Source organism: Phaethon aethereus (assembly GCF_964289735.1).
Source record: "Phaethon aethereus genome assembly, chromosome: Z".
Classification (NCBI taxonomy): Eukaryota; Metazoa; Chordata; class Aves; order Phaethontiformes; family Phaethontidae; genus Phaethon; species Phaethon aethereus.
Window position 1 is genome coordinate 42,522,847 of NC_138577.1, and position 18,761 is coordinate 42,541,607.

The following is an 18,761-nucleotide window of genomic DNA, read 5'->3' on the forward strand; positions in this document are numbered from 1 at the left end:
TCTTGGTCTGTGCTAACAGCAAAACTGGTAATTTTTTCTGAATCAGGCTACAAGAAATTAGATGAGTTATTAAAGGAAACTGTAACCTCAGATGTATAATGGGGAAACTGGTAGTTAATTAATGGAACAAATTAGTGTGTGTAAGACTGACAGATAATTATTTCCCTCATTGGAAGTAACAATTATATTTTAATAATATATATACAAATTGATAGTAAATATGTGCATACTTTGCATGTATATTTGCAAGCTACAAAGACAGTGATACACTATTTTATCAGTTGCCACCAGACAATTAGCAGTGTCATCTTTAGCTGCGAAAATGAAAATTACACTGAAATTGTAATAGAACACATGGATTTGGAACAAAACAGAAAAGATGATGTAGGTTTACATACTGCCAATAGAACTGACTGTCCCATTAATTCCATTTCCACAGCCATTTACAACAAAAATTCTCAAATAGCATGAATTTTGCTAATACCATTGAGTTGTGAAAGTATCTTCAGTGGGGCTGCACTAAGCTACTTATATCAATAATGTGAATAGCTGAGGGTGCAGCAGATTATATAGAAATGTATAGCCAAGATTAGATAACATTGGTTAACAAGATCAGTTACTAAAGAGGCCTGCCTTTTAGTATTCATGTAACCACAGATGATCCTGCAACAACACTGTGGTTTCTAGATCTCTATCACCTGTTTTCTTTACAGGTGGCTAACCCCGTTAATGTTTAAGAAACACATTTAACAGTTTTGCTGTTCACATTTACATAGTTTTTACAGCAGATTTTAAATTTTGACAACTGTAAAAAGGTCTGAGAGATGTGGAGATACATGAACTTTATTAACAGCTTTTGCAATAAATCAGTGGATTAAAAAAAGGTAGGAAAATTAATAAAATGTCATCTGCTTATATCTTAGTAGTTTAAGAAATAACATGGATGAGTTCCTCTAACTGTATACTGGCAATTTATTACCCTAACTCTGAAAGCAATTATCAGACTAATGGGAGTGATTTGATCCCAATTATGAGCAATATTCTGAACAGTTTCAAAATAGATTCTGGTCATTAGTGGACCAGTTAAGACAATCTTGCTGTGACACATTTTGCACTGAACTTGTGACCAAACTAAACCATTTTTTAAAATTTACTATCTGCCTTTCCGCACACACAAAAAAAAAACCCTTGGCATTCTTTCATTAATTCGTGTGCCTGGATTCCATATCAACCTTTTTTTAAAGGACTGCTCTTTACAGAACTGAGATTTCTTTGATCATGGTTTTTCAAGGTTAGGTGGAAGATGTCTGTTTGAAAAGCTTTCCATCCCTCCTAACTGAATGCATTCCAATGATACATTTAATATGCACAACAAAAAGATAACATATGTTTGCAGCTGTAGAAGAAATAAAGTTTACTTCTGTGTTCTAGGCTTAACCTTTCTTGTGGTGCATGGAGACATGAAAGAACATCCAATGTACTTAAACAGTTTCTTACACAGACTTTCTAATATTCATATCCTCAGAATGTTATACTTTATTAAGGATATTTGGAAATCAACCACATAAAAAGGTATATTTCTGCTTTTAAAATATATTTAGTTTTACCAAAACTGTGTAAAAAGTATCTTAAAAGCCATCAGTGCTTTTGAGAGAAAAAAAAAAGACAGATAATCCTGTAACTTCCATAAACCATAAAAAAGGCCTCAAACATTGTTTTTCTAATAGCAAATTAATACTTAAAGAACATTTACAGAATAAAAGATTGTGTCCGACATGGAGAAAAAGGGGAAATAACACAGAGAAGCATCCTTCCTTCCATCCACAAGTCCTTCCACTGACTATTTAGTGGAACTTGGATGAGGCCTTGAGATGATAAGTAGAGTATTAACTTACAAGGAAGCAGTCTGGTATCAGTGATAGATTTTCTGTTGAATTCAGTGAGAACTATATCAGGCCTATTTTTTTATGTGAAGATCACTCTTTGAGGGAGTCAGTCTTTAGCTTGAATAAGTGTGTGCAGTAATGGAATCTTATTTAAGGTAGGTAAAATAGCCACCCAATACCTGCATGCATCAAAAAGAAACAAAGGAGCGTTAGACTGCAGATTATAAAATGTTCTCTGAAGAGATTTTCTTTGAAGAAATACAACAAAATTCTGAATCTTTCTATTTTATTCACCGAGAGTCTCATCTGTAACCATTCGCTATGTACTTTAATGAGACAACTGTGCATGAGTAACAGAGTAGTAATTTTACCACTTGAGTTTTGCCTTAGGGCATTGGAGTCCAACTTGCAAGCATCTGGCTGTTTGACTGATGATGGGCACCATTATTTTTTAGGAAATGACTTGTTAAAAAGGTGAAAAAACTTTTGGCATCAAATGGCACCCTTGCTTCTGTGCTAGTTTAGGGATTGTCATGTTTTAACCCCAGCCAGCAACTAAGCACTACACAGCCACTCGCTCACTCCCCCCACAGTGGGATGGGTTGAGATAAAGACAGTTTAATAAGTAAAGCAAAAGCCACGCACAAGCAAAGCAAAACAACGAATTCACTTGCCACTTCCCACAGGCAGGCAGGTGTTCAGCCACCTCCAGGAAAGCAGGGCTCCGTCACATGTAACAGTTACTTGGGAAGGCAAACACCATCAGCCCGTTCCTCTCTCTTCCTGCAGCTTTATATGCTGAGCATGACGTCATACGGCATGGAATATCCCTCTGGTCAGTCGGGGTCAGCTGTCCCAGCTGTGTCCCCTCCCAACTTCTTGTGCACCGCCAGCCTGCTCGCTGGTGGGGTGGGGTGAGGAGCAGAAAAGGACTTGACTCTCAAGCCGGCTCAGCAATAACAAACACGTCTCTATATTACCAACACTGTTTTCAGCACAAATCCAAAACATAGCCCCATTGTAGCTACTATGAAGAAAATTAACTCTAGCCCAGCCAAAACCAGTACAGGTATCAAATGGACATGACAGCTTGAACTTGATGATTTATCATTTCATAGTGTTATGCTGATGTCAGTCAAGTTGGTCTTGCAGGTTTTGTGCTTCAAAATTGTACTTTTGTTTCCTATAATGCCCTGCTCTGCTGACACATAACAACTGAAGTCTTGCATCCTATCCATATACCATTTCCATAAAGAAGGCATTAAGTCATTTGCCATTAAAACTGATAATTTCTACAGCTGACAGATAAACCAGACATGGAATTTCAGAGTAACAGAGCAGTGGTTTAGCTTAGATTTACTTTTAAATTTTAAATCTGCCTCCAGAGGCTATAGCAAAAGAATTCAGGAATGGCAGAAATGCTCATTAAGATTCTAAATAAAAACTGTAAAGGCAGAATACTCTGCTACAAGATTGAAAGAAATGAAATTTTAATGTGGACAAAAATGGCTTTAAAAGTGTTTATTCATAATTTAACGCATACTTTGAAAGTGATGACAAAAGAATTCTCTTGTACTTACTAGTTAACATGTTAAGTAATGGCAAAAGAGTAATCCCAAGCATACTAAACTGAAAATGGCCTCTGTAAGAGCAAAAATGGATCAGATAGTCATAAAAATTGAGGTCTGTGCACAGAAGAAAAATCATGATGTTTGGCACCATTGCCTTTCTCAAAATACTTCTAAAACAGTAAAACTTACTGTCCTGGTTTTGCCTGGGAAAGAGTTCATTTTGTTCTTGGACAATTATCCATAACTGTTTAAATTTTAACTTACATGAAAAAAAAAAGTAAAAATCATTTTATTTTTGCTGAAATTTCATCTTTATAAAGTAAAATGAATTCTTATCATAAGTATAGAGCAGTTTTTGCCTGCACTGTAAATAACAAGCGGTTGTTTGTAATAACAGTTGTCTACATTTCAAATGAATGTAAGAAAATATTTCTTCTAATTTTGTGATTCACTGTATAGATTTATATTTATTGAAATTCAGAGGGTTTAGTGGATAAGAAAATGAAGGAGACTTTTGCCAATTAATATCCAGGTTTAAGAAGATAGGGACAGTGAAGTCACACATTCTGGGGTATAAAACAATGATAAAGAATCAAAAATCAGTCACTGGCTGGATTAGCTACACGTCATGCCATTTGTGCCTTCATCTCAGTATCATCTCGGATGATGCAGTGCCCTCTGTTTTCAGCAAATTTGGCCATTGCTAACATGAATTCACTTTAACTGTCTTCTTAAAACTCCCAGTCTGTCTTCACCAAAAAAACAGAGCAAGGTACTGGATACCTTGATCCAAGATACCAGATACCAGATACCAAGATCCCAAAACATACTCTCCATTGTTTGACTAGCAGAGGTTTCATGTAGGCCCCCTGAAGGATGTCATCTATCTATTGAAGCCTGCAGTGTTAACAAGGCATTGCCCTTTACAACCTCAGCTCTCCCTAAGGGCAGAGCAAAGGGAGTAAGGATCAGCTTCCTTACAACCCCTCTGGTGTGTTAAAACTTTGGCAGCCCTTGAATCCTAATCAAAATTGCTAGCTTCACCATCAGGTCAGTGGGATGAGGTGCCATGCAAGATTTTCTCAACTCCCACGGAGAGAATTGAATGGGTAGCTACTGAGGATGCTTACTGATATAAGCTCGAGGGTACATTATCTCTTGCCACACATGAATATTGTATGTTCTTTGTCCATTAGCTGTTCCGAATTTTCCTGGCGCTGCAGAGAACATTAGCAATGCGCTGGGTTGAATGTGTATTCCCAAGATCTTGCTCAGCTTTCAGTTTGTCTGTGCCCCTCCTTGCTTTCCTGTGACTATTTGCCGAAATGGGCTTCTGCTTCCAGAAATGTTAAGAATTGTTGTCCACTGTGCAATCACCCATTCGTGCAAAGAAGCCTGTCTTGGTAGTTTCTTCTGGAAAAAGTCAAGTCTCTATTTCTTACTCAACTACAAAGGAATCCACTTTACTGTCATACAATTTGCTAAAAAAGAACAATCTTTTGGCAAGAAATACTGATTAGCCATGTTAAAAAGGTACAAAATGATTACATAATATATGTGGATATTATACTACATGGTATGTTACAATAAGTAAGTTAGAACTAGGCATTCTTCTTGCTGAAAGCAAAGGTGCTTGTGTTACACACCTGGTGGCTGTGCTAGCAACCCATCAAGGGAAAGACTACGGAAGTAACTCTATGTGCATTAGTTCAATGAGAAGTCTGAGAGATGTGGGTTTTCTGTAACCTACTTTATTCAATTAAGAGGGTCCTTCCAGATCTTACCAGCTATAGAAAGAACTTTATCCTCTTACGGCCCATGTCTGCTATGGAACTAGAATTCAAAAAAGTATTATCTGCCCTGTCATGGGCTTTGTGAAACCCTTCATATATCAGCCACAGAAAGAGCAGGAGAAAGAGCCCAGAGAGGAAGGGTTGTCAGGAAGAAACAGGTATGTGTGTGACATGGTAGTGCTCTAGACATTTTGAAGACAGTTGTTATCTCTGAGCACACACAGATGGGCATGATCTCCCTTGGGGCAAAATGCTGCAGCTGTAGCACAGAAGAGCCAAGAACTGAAAATGTGTAAATGTGTTCATGAATCTATACAAATCAGTCTGTAAGCCACAAATGAACATATTTTCATCTGAAAAGTACCTGTTTAGTAGTCTTGCTCAGTTTAAACTTATGTGTGCTTGAAAAACCAAGCTTGTTTCTGTTATTTCCTGAGAGTTTGATTTTGTTAATTTGAAAATAAGATAAAAGTGAACGCACAGCTGTGACTTTGACTACTGAGGTCATCTTTGGCACTTAAATTTTTGCATCAGTTTCTACATCCATAAATTAAAGACATTTATCTTTCAAGCATTGCTAAACATAAAGAAACAATTAATGACTTAATTTCCAAAATCACGGAAAATCGTCCAGCATGTGAATTGCAAGTGTTCCATTATTCCTAGTTTCCTAGTTTCCTAATTTTTGAAAAATCATCAAGGTAACTAATTGTTAGTGCTTTTCTCATAAAGATTGCCTTTTTCAGTGATCTGTTGGGCATAGATCATATGTATTAGGAACTACTGAGTCTAACCAATCTTCTTTTCTTTACTACTGCCCTTATTTCTGCAGTATGTACGTGTGTCTTTTGACACAAAGCCTGACCTTCTGTTGCATCTGATGACCAAAGAGTGGCAGCTTGAGCTCCCTAAACTTCTCATCTCTGTACACGGGGGCCTTCAGAATTTTGAACTTCAGCCAAAACTCAAGCAAGTCTTTGGAAAAGGCCTCATTAAGGCTGCTATGACAACTGGAGCATGGATATTCACTGGAGGAGTAAACACAGGTAACAGCAACATTGAAATGAAAGCACAGTGGCATCTAGAAGATTTCATCACAGAAAAAAAATTAGGACTAATGAGATTAAGAAGCCATTCCATGTTTTATTTTATTAGTGTTGGCTGTACTATGTGCAAACAAGAAAATGCCAAGTTCATACCAGTCTGGCAGCTAGCAGGGAATAAAAGGTTTGCTAAAGCATGAAATGCACACTGGGGAGCTGAAAACAAAGCCTCCTGTGAGGCAATTATATTAGTATATAGCCAGTGAAGACTTTATAAGATCAACAGTAAGCTACAGGGAGGGACTACTAACCAGAAACCAAACAAGTGAAACTCTCATTACATAAACCAGAAAACATTTTCATCCAGAAAAGACTTTTATCTTATCTTATAAGATGATCTGAAGTATGAAAGGAAAAAAAGGTTGTTTTGTGGTTGTGGTGGAAAAATTTATTGTGAATAAGTATCACTTTTTCCTTTCTTGTAGACAGCTTGACCTAATTTTTTGCTGTTACCCCTGCAGCAAGACCAATAACATTGCCATTTCTATTCAAAGTTAAGAATGTCTGTAACATAGCATATGGGTGTCATAATGACCCAAGATAGCAGGTGGTCCAGCTCTGCTGGGAGACAGCATGTAGGTTTTGGGAATAAGCTGCAAAACATAGTTCCCCAGATAAAAAAGGTTGGGCAGTGGCTTCCCAGTTACACTCCCTGAAGGAGACAGAAAGAAGTGTCAGAGGAAAGTCAAAGAGTTCTGCTAGACATAAACGCAAAAAAGTTTTGAGTTAGGACATGTACTTGTAAATTCTTATCTCATTCGCATCTTCTGCAGTAGCAAAGCTATAATTTATTACTTTAGTAATCCCCCAGAGTGTATCGTCTTACCATCTATAGAAAACATTGTAATCACTCTATTAGGCATTAATTTTAGTGCATTGTGGATCAACTCCTACATATTTGAATGTGAATTCTTAACAGGAGTTTTGGGCTTTCTCATTTCCAGACCACATCAAATTTTAAAAAATGTTCAGTTTTATTACAACAGCCCTACAAATAGCAGAAAAGAGGCTTTAGCTTCTGGAGCGTTAGATAGATAAATAGACAGACTCGCATGTATGTAATATCCCCTACATATCTACAGAGCAAGGAAGAAAATCAGGTTAAATGTTGACCTATTTACTGTGGCGATAATGGTTATGTTAGTTCCAGATACTTTTGTAGTGACAATGGCAAAGACAGATATAAATGTTAAGTTAAAAGCACATTAGAATACTGTAGATATTGTATACTCGCTGCCATGGATTGCCACAGGAATGGTAGAAATCGAACTACCATTTTTGTAAATTTGGTGAATTTTGTAAAAAAGGACTGACTATAACATTTGCATTTGGCAAATGCACTACTGCTTCATACCATTTTTCAAATCATCATAGTTGAAAATGTCAAAACAATACAAGTGAACCAGGAAAGTCAATATAATTACTGTTGAAATTTTTTTTTTTCCTGTAATCAAAAATTACCTAGACAAAACAATGATGTTCAGGTTGCTGTGTGTTATTTTAAAAACATATAATTCCAGAAGCAGTTCTGCATTATTAGTTACCTCTCATTGCTGTTTTTGATTCCTGGAGCAAAGCAGTTGATTGCTCCAGGGCTTGGTTTTCAAATTGTACATGAAAATTGTTTGGTCTGTATGTGAAATTGTACAACTTGAGAATTTCTGGCTACAGTCTGTTCTGTTGATGATGAATTTTTAAATCAAATTTCTCTTAAGGAGAAGTGTACTTGAAAAACCCTGACATACTGCTGTGGGACTGAGAATCAGTGATGTGACAGGGTTGATGCATACCTGGCTATAACCATGACTGTTTAATGACTTAAACAAGTTGTTCAGAATATTCATGTCATGCCAAAAGTTTATTATTCCAAATAGCAGAAGTTTTTGAAGTCTGGACAGATTTTCTGCTTTGAGTCCTTTGGGTTGCTGGATCATACCTTAATTCATAGCTGACTGTAGGTAGAGGATTTTTTTTTTCCCTTTTACACCAGGACTTAGAGTATTTGTTAGGTTGTGGGTTTGTTTTCTTACATGGTTCATTTACGGTGTGGAAAAACTACAGCTAAAATCACATCTATTGTGTGATGTTTGTAATTCCAATCCAGTCATCTTGAAATAGTGGAATCCGAACAAGAAGCGAACACAGAAACTGAGTAACAGATAACATCCGCAGCAAATACACAGCTCTGCTTCAGTGCAGCCATGTCAGCAAAATAGTTATTGATACACAGATAAAAAAAATATTTTATGAAAAGGAGGAATGGCACTTGTCCTCTGCATGGACATACCACTGAAACACGGACAAAGCTGGCCTAAAACAGGAGGGAGCGTTACCAGGATGCACTTGGAAGCGATCTGCGGAGCAGTCATTCTCTCTGCACTAGTTTCTGTTGTCTCACTGGTCCCCACAGGATATTCTAATACTCTACTGGAAGCTATCACAGGTGACTGAGTTTGTTTGGAAACAATGGTAGAATAGCTCACCACAGAGTAGTGTAACCATGTTTTCACAGACCCATACTTTATTCAGACAGAAGGGAACATATGTGTGCGAACTAAATTTTTGGGGCATTTTGTGAGGGTGGTTAATTCCTGTGCTTCTTTCTATGCTTGGGAAGGATACAAGTGCTTGCATGCACATATGTTTGAGAACACAAGTGCAGATAAGGAAGTCAGAGTCAGCTGCCAGCATTTCCATTCTCATTTCAAGAGTTGTGTAATTTTTTTTTGCTACTTCATTTAATACATTTTAGCTTAGATAAAATGGACTTACAGTGTTACTGTCACAATAATCAATAGAAATATATTCATAGCTTCACTTAATTGCAAGTACATGCATAGGTTTTCTATAAAAAAGAATTCTATACTAAATCCATACCATAAAGGAACAAAATGGACATAATTACGAATTTCTATTTTATGCTGTTTCTTTCCCAGGAGTCATTCGGCATGTTGGAGATGCACTGAAAGATCATGCCTCAAAATCTCGAGGGAAGATCTGCACCATTGGTATAGCTCCCTGGGGGATTGTGGAAAATCAAGAGGATCTGATTGGCAAAGATGTAAGCCCTATATGGACATAGATGACCTCCAATATGTATAAATCTTCCAGTTACTTTTCCTTTCCTCTCCATTCCTCACTTAACAATTCCTCATAGATTTAATGTCTGCAGCAAAAAATCAATACATGCAAGTTTTCCATTATGGTTGATAGCAGTTTTAACATGGCAACAATAAAAATCCCTGCACTGTACATTCTTTAAAAATAAATTATAAAGAAATTTCATTAAATGCTATTCTTGAAAATGTATTGAAGTTTCATACTTAGAACACTGTGCACCCTTGAAAAGTGCCTAAGAAAACATTGACTGCAAAGCTTGAAGTCTGATTTATTTTGAAACAATACTATGATGGATTGGTTAAATTCAGAATTGCAGATTGTCCCCCTTATAATATATTCCATCCTATACATTTTTAGTACTGCAGTTGTGAAGAGCCTTATAAATGTATTGGGCATGAGATCAGACCTAAAAAAATCATTATTTTGGTCACCTTCTGAAGGGCAGAGTCGGTGTTTCTTGTACTCTTTCACATCATTCTTCCCTTTTCAACCTATACTGTCACTCAGAAGGATTAACCCCCTTATTTTAAATACCTGAAAAGTTTACTTACACTGGTTATACGTTACCTGAAGCTTTTCTGAGCCCTTCTTTTTTCCTCACCTCTGGTTCATTCCCCAGCAATTTGCTCGAGAACGAGTGGCTAACTTTGAGTGGAGAAAAGATATAGTCTTCATTCTGCATCATGAATGTTTTTCTTGTCTACATTCTAAACCATTCTTCTCTGTCTGTCCATTAGCAAGTTGCGAAGGGAAAGAAGATTCAATTATCAGTTAGATCAGAAGGAATTACAATGAGTATGAAGAAACTGATCCAACTGGAACTCATTGCAATTCACTATGAAAGTATAGCCATTAGGGGGAATTGTATTAGCATGGGGTTTTGTACTCTAATACCACCAGGGCTTGTATCGTATAGTTACCAATAAATACAAACAAGCAGGATGAGACTCTGCAGCAGTAATTCTGAGTCACTAATGAACTCTTTTGAGATGTAGTGCGAAAGTTAAAAGGTGCATCTTGTTAAAGTAGTGTGATGTACACATCAATGTCAAATAAGCACGCTTTATTACAAGAAGAAAGAAGGCAAGAAAGCACATCAAACGAGCCATGAATTTTGGGACATTGTTATTCCTCCGTTAGTTATTTCCACTTGTTGGAAGGCTACCCACCTCTGTTCTCAGCTGGTTGCCACCTGTTAAAGAGGCTCTGGAGCCTTCTCTTACACAAAAAGCTGAAGAAAGAAGTTGTGTTTGCAGCTGTTCCAGCCAACTGGAACAGCCCCCCCGATTTCTGATTTCTTTAAGGGATGTTTTCCTCTAAATATCCTTCCAATTTAATAGGAAACCAGGCAGTTGTATGCTAACTTTTTTTTTAAAAAAAAAAAAAGGGTTTCTGGTAAATAAAAAAGGTTAATACTTAGTCTGATCATCAGACAGAAAGTGACAAATGTTTAAAAAGCAGTAAAGAAGACAAATTTGGGTAAAGTCTTCCATTAATGCAGACATAATTGTATCACTCAGATTACAATTACAGAGTCATCACTAAGGACAAAAATACCTTTGAAATGTATCTGTGATAGACAAAATTGAAATTTTTCCTCTGAACCTCCTGGCCCCTAATATTTTCATAAAGTGATTGATCTATAGCATGATACAGTGCTGAAGCACTTCTGCTTTTATCCATCTCTAATGCACATGTAATTATATTGCTTTATGCTTACTGATATTGAATTTCATCTTCGATTTTATTGTCTGGTCAGGCTGCTTTATGAAGAGTTTCTTTAACTCTTCATAGTCCACTTAAATAGCTGTACACTTTCCACACTCTTATTAACCCCAAATCCCTTACAACTGTGTTGAACAGAGCATGACCCAGGTTGAGGTAGGCCACTCATGTCACTAAATCTTAATAACACTCAGTCTTTGCAAAAATTAACTTTTCCTACTTACTGCTTTCCCGCCCTTCCCCTCAGCTTTCCCCAGTTACTAATCCTTCAAAGGACTTTCCCTCTTATCCAATGTCTGCAGTTTCTTTAGAAGCATTTGGTGAGGAAGGTTTTTGAAAATCCCAGTGTACTATATTGACTGGCTCATTAGAGGCGAATGCTGTGCAATGAACCAAGAAGGGGAAGTATAAATAGTACCATAAGCATGTAAAATGAATCATCGTTAAGCAAGAAACACAGGCCACAAAGGATTATGCAGCGGGGGAGGAGGGAGTCAACGAATAGTAAAAGGCCTGTCGAACTCCGGCATGAACGCAGCTTTATGCCTATATGCACTGTGTCTAGTTAAATTATGATCAGAACTGAGGAGCTGACAAAACATACCCTTCCAGCATCAGATAGGCACAGAAGTTGCCTTAGTCACGGGACTCGGGGCGAGGGAGGGCGGGGGGCGGTTACGGCCGTTGCGCACACCCCAGTGCATGTTGCCCCCGGCAGGGCAGGAGTGCTCAGCAGAGCTGTGCCCCGCTAGCGCCCCGGCCCCGGCCCCGGCCCCGGCCCCGGCCCCGGCCCCGGCCCCGGCCCCGGCCCCGGCCCCGGCCCCGGCCCCGGCCCCGGCCCCGGCCCCGGCCCCGGCCCCGGCCCCGGCCCCGGCCCCGGCCCGAACGGATCTCCGAGTCCTGGCTGAGGAGTTTTATTACGTTTACCAGCCCCTCCAGAGCAGCCAGCTCTTAGGAATCCCAAGGACTTTCCTCAGGGCCATAAGGAGAACTAGCTGAGTTAAAGAAGATACTGGTGTTGGTTTCTGTTTGTTATATTGTGATGGTTAAAGATCCCTAAAGAGACTTGTCTTACTCCTGTACTGTAAAAGCAATATAGCAGAAAATAACGCCTCTCTTAACACACTTAGATTCTAATATAAAAAGAAAGCACGCAAGGGAAAGATGGCCTTATTTCCAATTTTCTGATAGAAGAACTGAGAAGGTAAGGTGACTTGCTCAGTCTGGTAGAAAATTTGGATTATAAACAAGATCCTCCCTACATACAGAGCCATTCTTCTTTCTAAAACAGTGCACTTTGTGAGTCTTTATAGCATGCACGTCTATCCTTTCAGAGTCTGTTCAGTCCTCATTTGGGTTTAATTCCTAGTCACCTAAGTAGGAACAGTGTCTGGATTACAGAGAGAAAATTGATTTTAGTACTTTCCTTTTGCTCAGCGAAATCATTCAACTAAGTTTCATTTTTAGTCCAAAGAAGCTAGTATTTGAGACTTAAAATATGCTTTTATTGTGTGACCCAGTGCAAAGGACATTTTCAGCATACTGTGAGATGTCATGGATCAGTCAAGATGCTGTAGTATATAACCTACAGACTTAAATAGAATGCATTTTTTAGTAATTAAAGTTTTGAGAAAAAGAACTTTTTCTTACTGAAGTAATTGAAACTAAAATTGAGCTGCTATGCGGAATCACTACAAAACCTATGATACCCACTCTTCCATGCCTGCTATAAAAATCCTTCCATACGTGGATCCAGCAGGTTGACATAAGGAGAAACTCCTAAATTTTCTTCAGATTTGTGGATTTTATTTGCTCTCAGAGTACTGTGATAGCTATGGATTCTAGTGTATTTCTCTCCCTATATTACTTCATTGATCTTTCAGTTACACTCAACAATTTAAAGTATGGCAAAACTGAAGCTCAGCAGAAATTTTGGAAAAAGTAGAATACTTATTATTTTTAACAAATGCTTTAGCCAGTGAAAAGGAGGCAATAGTGGTCGGCTTTTAACATTTACTGCAGCAGAACACACAACCCAAAATATAAGTCTATTTTGTAGACTTGTGCATAAACAGATAGAAGCTACATAAAAGCAAAAAGTGTTATCAGAAAGAAAACTAATTTCTCACAGTAAATTTATAACTATCTTATAAATACATGTTATATATAGTATATATCTATCCCATCTATGTCATATATTATATATATATTTTTTTATATATATATGAACCCCTTTCATGCACTCTGTGTTCCAGAATAAGTTATATATTTTAATTCCTGGAACTCAGATGTTGGAAGAAAAATCATTGCCAGTTGTAGATGTTCTTTATGGACTTCACTAATAACAGATGCCTGTTATTTTGTACTGCTTAGAATATTAAGAAAAAATAAACAATAGAACTCAAGCAATGAGTGTACTGCTGCTTGAAACCTACTCTCCTATACATCTGAAATCACAAAAATAAGGAGCAAATATTGTCCCTTTTTATGTAAAAGCTAAATTTATATTGGACTAAATGTAAGTTGAATCCAAACGTCCTTAGATATTTCTTTTATTAAAAAATAAAGCCTGGCTTTAGTCTATTTCCAGATAATGCTTCTGATTTATTAAAGACTGCAATTTCAGAGTAACCAATTTTTATATTAGTGCAGTTGCTGAATTTTATAACTGGAGGTAAGAACATATCATCAGCAAAGTTTCCTCTGGGTGCTCAAATATATTCACAGCAAAACTTTGCAGTCTTGCTCTACTTGCTCAGTTGTATCTTCAGCTTTTTTCAGTATTGATTTCTGTGGTGGAGTAGGGAGGAAATTGAAAAGTTGGATGGTTGTATGTACTTCAGAGGGCAGGGTCACAATGGAGAAGTTAGAAGTCAGCCTGTCATGGAGCTGAACTTCTCAAAATCTCTAGACAATAACACACTAGACAACTTCTTCGGGAAATGTGGGGACCTTCCATGCTGTAGTGGGTCACCAGGTAATTATTAATAGTTAGCAATTTGATTACATCATAACTCAATGCTGTTTCAGAAAGATGAGTATTATGCTGGAATTTAGTAACAGGACTGATATATGACCTTGGGAATCATTCATTTTTATGGCACTGGGCACAGGTGAGGCCAACATCTATTTATAAGACAAGTCAATGAAATAAGAGCAAACAGGAGGTACAGAAAACATAACCAATGAAGAAAGCTTAAAACTTAAAGTGGAATTGTTTACTGTATATTACAGCTGAACTAACTGAGAAAGGCTTATTTTCACACCAAGTCCTGCCCTCTCCCTTCTCCCTGATCCCATCAGTAAATGCTTCATTATAAAGGACTTCACTCTGCCAGTACCAAGTCCCCTTCATTTTCAGAATACCAGCTACATCCCTGAGATTACCAAAGGTTTCCAAATCAGAAAAACTGCTTTCAAGAATTAGCATCATCTTAGAATTAGTGTCTCCTTACCATTCATGCATATGAAAAAAAGTCATAAAGCTGTCAAGTTTGATAGGGATGTAGCCAGATCCCACCACTTTATGCCATGGTCTTTAAAACACATTCTGGTGAGTCTAGTCAGAAAGACCAGCATTCATATTACCTGCTCTCTATGTGTGTACCAGACCACATGTACATCAGACTATCCATCTTGATGTTATTCTAAAGATTCACGTGTTTCCTTTTCCTTTTTTCATAGTAACCTGAATAATAGCATTAGCTTATAGCACAAGACTGCTTCCTTCTGTCTCTCATACTTCTTTGTTTTTACAGTGTCAGAAAGATGATGTTTTGCTCTACTTATTTTCTGCATGTTTCAGAATAGTGATAAAAGTTACAATTTGTAAGTGTATATTACTTGGTGGTTGTTGGATGTGTTGTTACCAATTTTGGCTTGGTTTTGGGAGATATTTTGCAATTATCCTTCCAGAAAGATGTTACTCTTTGAAAATAAATTGAATTGCTGGGGGGGGAATTACAAATAATAGTTAGTTCACAAGTTTGTTTCACTATAACTTTTATGCAGTGTCAGAGTATCAGAGGCCCCTGGCAGGCCAGGTCAGAAAATAACTACACTAAGGAAAGGTGTAATGAAAAGAGATTCAGCTCTCTCATTGCAGACTATAAGGTGGGAAGCATGCCTGGGGCGAAGATGAGGACTGGCATATTTGTAGCATATACGGAGAATTTGGACCATGATGCTTCCAGGATCCACTAAATTAAACCAGGAACTACTCTATTCCCTGGTGTACCCCAGAACAGTGAGCCTGCAGAGAAGACTTAATTTGAACAACAGCTACTAGTTTTTGAGAAGCAAAGCACGCATCTCTCTTTTTCTTCCACCACTACTCTGAACACACTAAGTTTGTTGTAAATTCTTTGCCTTCACCTAGACTGCTCAGATTGATGCGTCGGATCACATGACACATGCATGCTCATTGTCCATGGTGAGCTACCCTACCTCATTTTCCAAGTGCTATCCCTTTGTTGAGTGTCATGTTCCCACAGGGAGTGTAAACAGAGTATAACAGTGCTTTTAATTTAAGCTTGCTGCCACCTTGGGGTGCAAAGGCAACTGCTGGGGTTAGCCCAGCTCTTCATCTATATTGACAGAATGCCCTCAGCCCATGCAGTGTGAGTACTGCTTCACAGCATGGCTGCTGTCACATTCATTAACTTATATTTAGAGGGGTTGTCTTGATCATAAATGCTTCTTTTCAACTCTGCAGAGGAAGATGCCAGGGGACATTATTCCCTCTTCTCAATGCAGAAGGAGGATGAGAAGGCATTAGAGTCAAAGTTTTCCCAACGTTTTAACTTGCCTGTAAAATATAAGGGATTGAAAAGAACAAAGGAATGGGAACTGCAAGAGTGACAAATTGAAAATCTGCTAGGTGTTGTGGAAAAGCAATTCACCTCAAGGAAATAGCCTCAAAGCCTAGGGTTTTCTTGCCTACCTAGAGATTTTGCTTATCCTTTAATCAGAAAAAGAGTGACAGTATCATTTGCAAAATGAATGATTTTTAAAAAAGCATTTCAGCAGTTGAACTGTGCATGCTGTGAACAGTTCAATTGAAAATAATTGTGTTCTCATTTTCACATCTATGAAATGTATTAAGAGTAAGATTTGCTTTGTAGCTAAACAGCAGACACAGAACCAAAGCCTAGCCTTCTAATCTGCCCTGCAGCAGCATTACTAAGTCAGTGTGTGGAGCCTTTGGTGCTGCAGCTCATCAGAACTGCAGATCAAGCTGTCACCGTTTGAGAGTTTTGAGCTGTGGCTCTCGGGACAAACCACAAGCTGTCAGTAGCATGCACAGCGGCTTGTAATCATACTATGAACCGGCAGCTCAAGTCATTCCTCTTCTGTCAGAACTTGCTGGCCTGTGCTCTCTATATATTGAGAGTTGGGGCAGGTATTGGTTTAAAAATCTGTAACTGTTTTAGTTTGATTTTATTTGGTTCTTAAGCGTGTGAGGAATAACCTTCTTTTTCTTTCTGACTGTGGCATGGGACGCACGGTTTCTGCGTCTGTGGGAGCTAATTAATGACAATGTTCCAGCAGCTTATTGATACTTGTTAAGCTCTGTGCGCCTGTAGAATAAATGTTTTATGAATGGGACACCAAAAGAAACAGTATAAAAGAAACCTGAGCCAAAGCTATCACCTGTTCTCACAGTGGAGTGCCCTGCCTTGCTCTTGGCCAGCTGCCCTCTTGTTCTTCTCAGACCGATTTCCTCCCTTTTGCAGGATGAACAGCTTAGAGAGTACCCTCTGCGTGATAGTTTATAACAGCAAAAGAAGTCTGTAGGTTTCCCCTTGCCATCCAAGAGTTGACCAAAGTGCTGCAAGCATTTGCAAGTGAAAATAATAGAGACATGTATCTCTGGTCAAAGGATTACTAACACATATTATTTATAAAGAATTATGTCTCAATTAGAGAGCTCTTTAGAATAACAAAAGGAGAGAGAAGCTTAGGAAGAAATCCAGTTGTGAATATATTTCTGTCTGCAAGCATTTTTGTCAAAACATGAGCACAGTCTTCTGTGCATTAAAAAGCACAAGATTTTGTTAGATTTGCAAAATGAACAGTGCCAGAGCTGTGAAGAAAATTTCTTGAAGATGAAGTATAGCCCAGCTGAGTTTTGTAACAAGTCACTTCAGCATTTCTTCAGCTAGGACTTCATTTTACAAATTTTCAGGAGTTTTGTCTTTCCAAAAAGACAAGACACATGTAAACAATGCAGGGAACCATATTTCTGGCAAACATCTTTGAATGATCGGCCAGCATCCCTCGACACAACACAAATTCTTTTGCAACATCAGTGCAGTCTCACTGGAGACTCACCAAAGTAGCTGACAGAAAAATGAGTCCCAGTGCTATTGTTTGGTCTGTCTGGAGGTTAAAAGTGGGATAACTCTGCAATGATTTACTCTGCAGAAGAGTTTCTCCTGATGAAAACAAATCAAAGGAAGTGTAGCAAACTCCCCATTGAATGGAAACTTTCTAAAGCTGTTTTGAACACAAGCAACTGCAAGCAACTGCCTTCATACTACGCTGAGTGGGCCAATAATTTTTTTCTAAGGAAATTGAAAATGTGGTGTAATATCGTGTGTACACCTCTACAAGACTGGAACTCACCTGTACTAGTGTGCCTGCAGAGGACTTCCTGTGCTGGCAGCTCTGAACGAGCTGGAACAGGGGGCTTGGTGGTCTGAAGGAAGAATCAAAGATTTTGATCAGATGAGGTGAGGATTTATGGCAACGCTATTTAAAGACAGCAGCAGACAGGATGTACAGTGTGTGTGTGTGTGTGTGTGTAGTCACACAAACGTTTGGAGGACTGATCATTAGCTGGACTTGACACTGGAATAGTGACCATGATGTTATTAAAACAGGTTACCACAGAAAACCCTTTAAGAAGCGTCTGCATTTAAAAGGTCCATGTTTACAAGAGGTAGCCACACTGGTTTAAGTGCTGAGCTTGTTTTCTACTTTACACATAGAGGACAACAGTGCTTGAGTGCAATACTTCAAGCAATTTTGACTTTTTCTCTTTCTTTTGTATCATCTTGTCAGCTGGTGTCTTATAACTGGTTTAGTTCAGAGACTCTTTTCTGTTTAGTACTCTTTTTTTTCCTCTGTCTCTAAAATGCAGGTGGTGCGACCATACCAGACGATGTCCAATCCCATGAGTAAGTTGACAGTGCTCAACAGTATGCATTCTCATTTTATTTTGGCTGACAATGGCACTACTGGTAAATATGGAGCAGAGGTGAAGCTTCGTAGACAGCTGGAAAAGCACATTTCACTTCAGAAGATAAATACAAGTGAGTAACATCTATTTTTTGCTTATGTTCTTTCATAATGGCAATTATGTCAAAGACAGTATGAGTTTAAATAGTCAATAAGGCCTGTATATTTTGGGGAGTGGTTCTACTGTCTAAAATGGTAAGCATGAACTAATAAAAGCAAATAATGGTGAGTAAAAATAATAAAATTTGATTTTAGAGAACTGTGGGTAAGGATACAGCACAAATAGCTGAATTTGTTTCTGGTAAGTTTCAAACAGTATTT

At 38.1% G+C, this 18,761-nt stretch overlaps 1 protein-coding gene across 2 annotated transcripts in view; it reads left to right on the forward strand.

The window, feature by feature from the left end:
- Nucleotides 1-18,761, forward strand: part of TRPM3 (transient receptor potential cation channel subfamily M member 3) — a gene marked incomplete at both ends in the record, with an annotated part of 416,264 nt that overhangs the window by 279,328 nt on the left and 118,175 nt on the right. For both annotated transcript variants that reach the window (XM_082013364.1, XM_082013365.1), the window contains 3 exons: nucleotides 6,083-6,296; nucleotides 9,290-9,414; nucleotides 18,343-18,514. In XM_082013364.1, coding sequence (XP_081869490.1) covers nucleotides 6,083-6,296; nucleotides 9,290-9,414; nucleotides 18,343-18,514 — 511 coding nt within the window. The remainder of the gene's footprint in view (nucleotides 1-6,082; nucleotides 6,297-9,289; nucleotides 9,415-18,342; nucleotides 18,515-18,761) is intronic.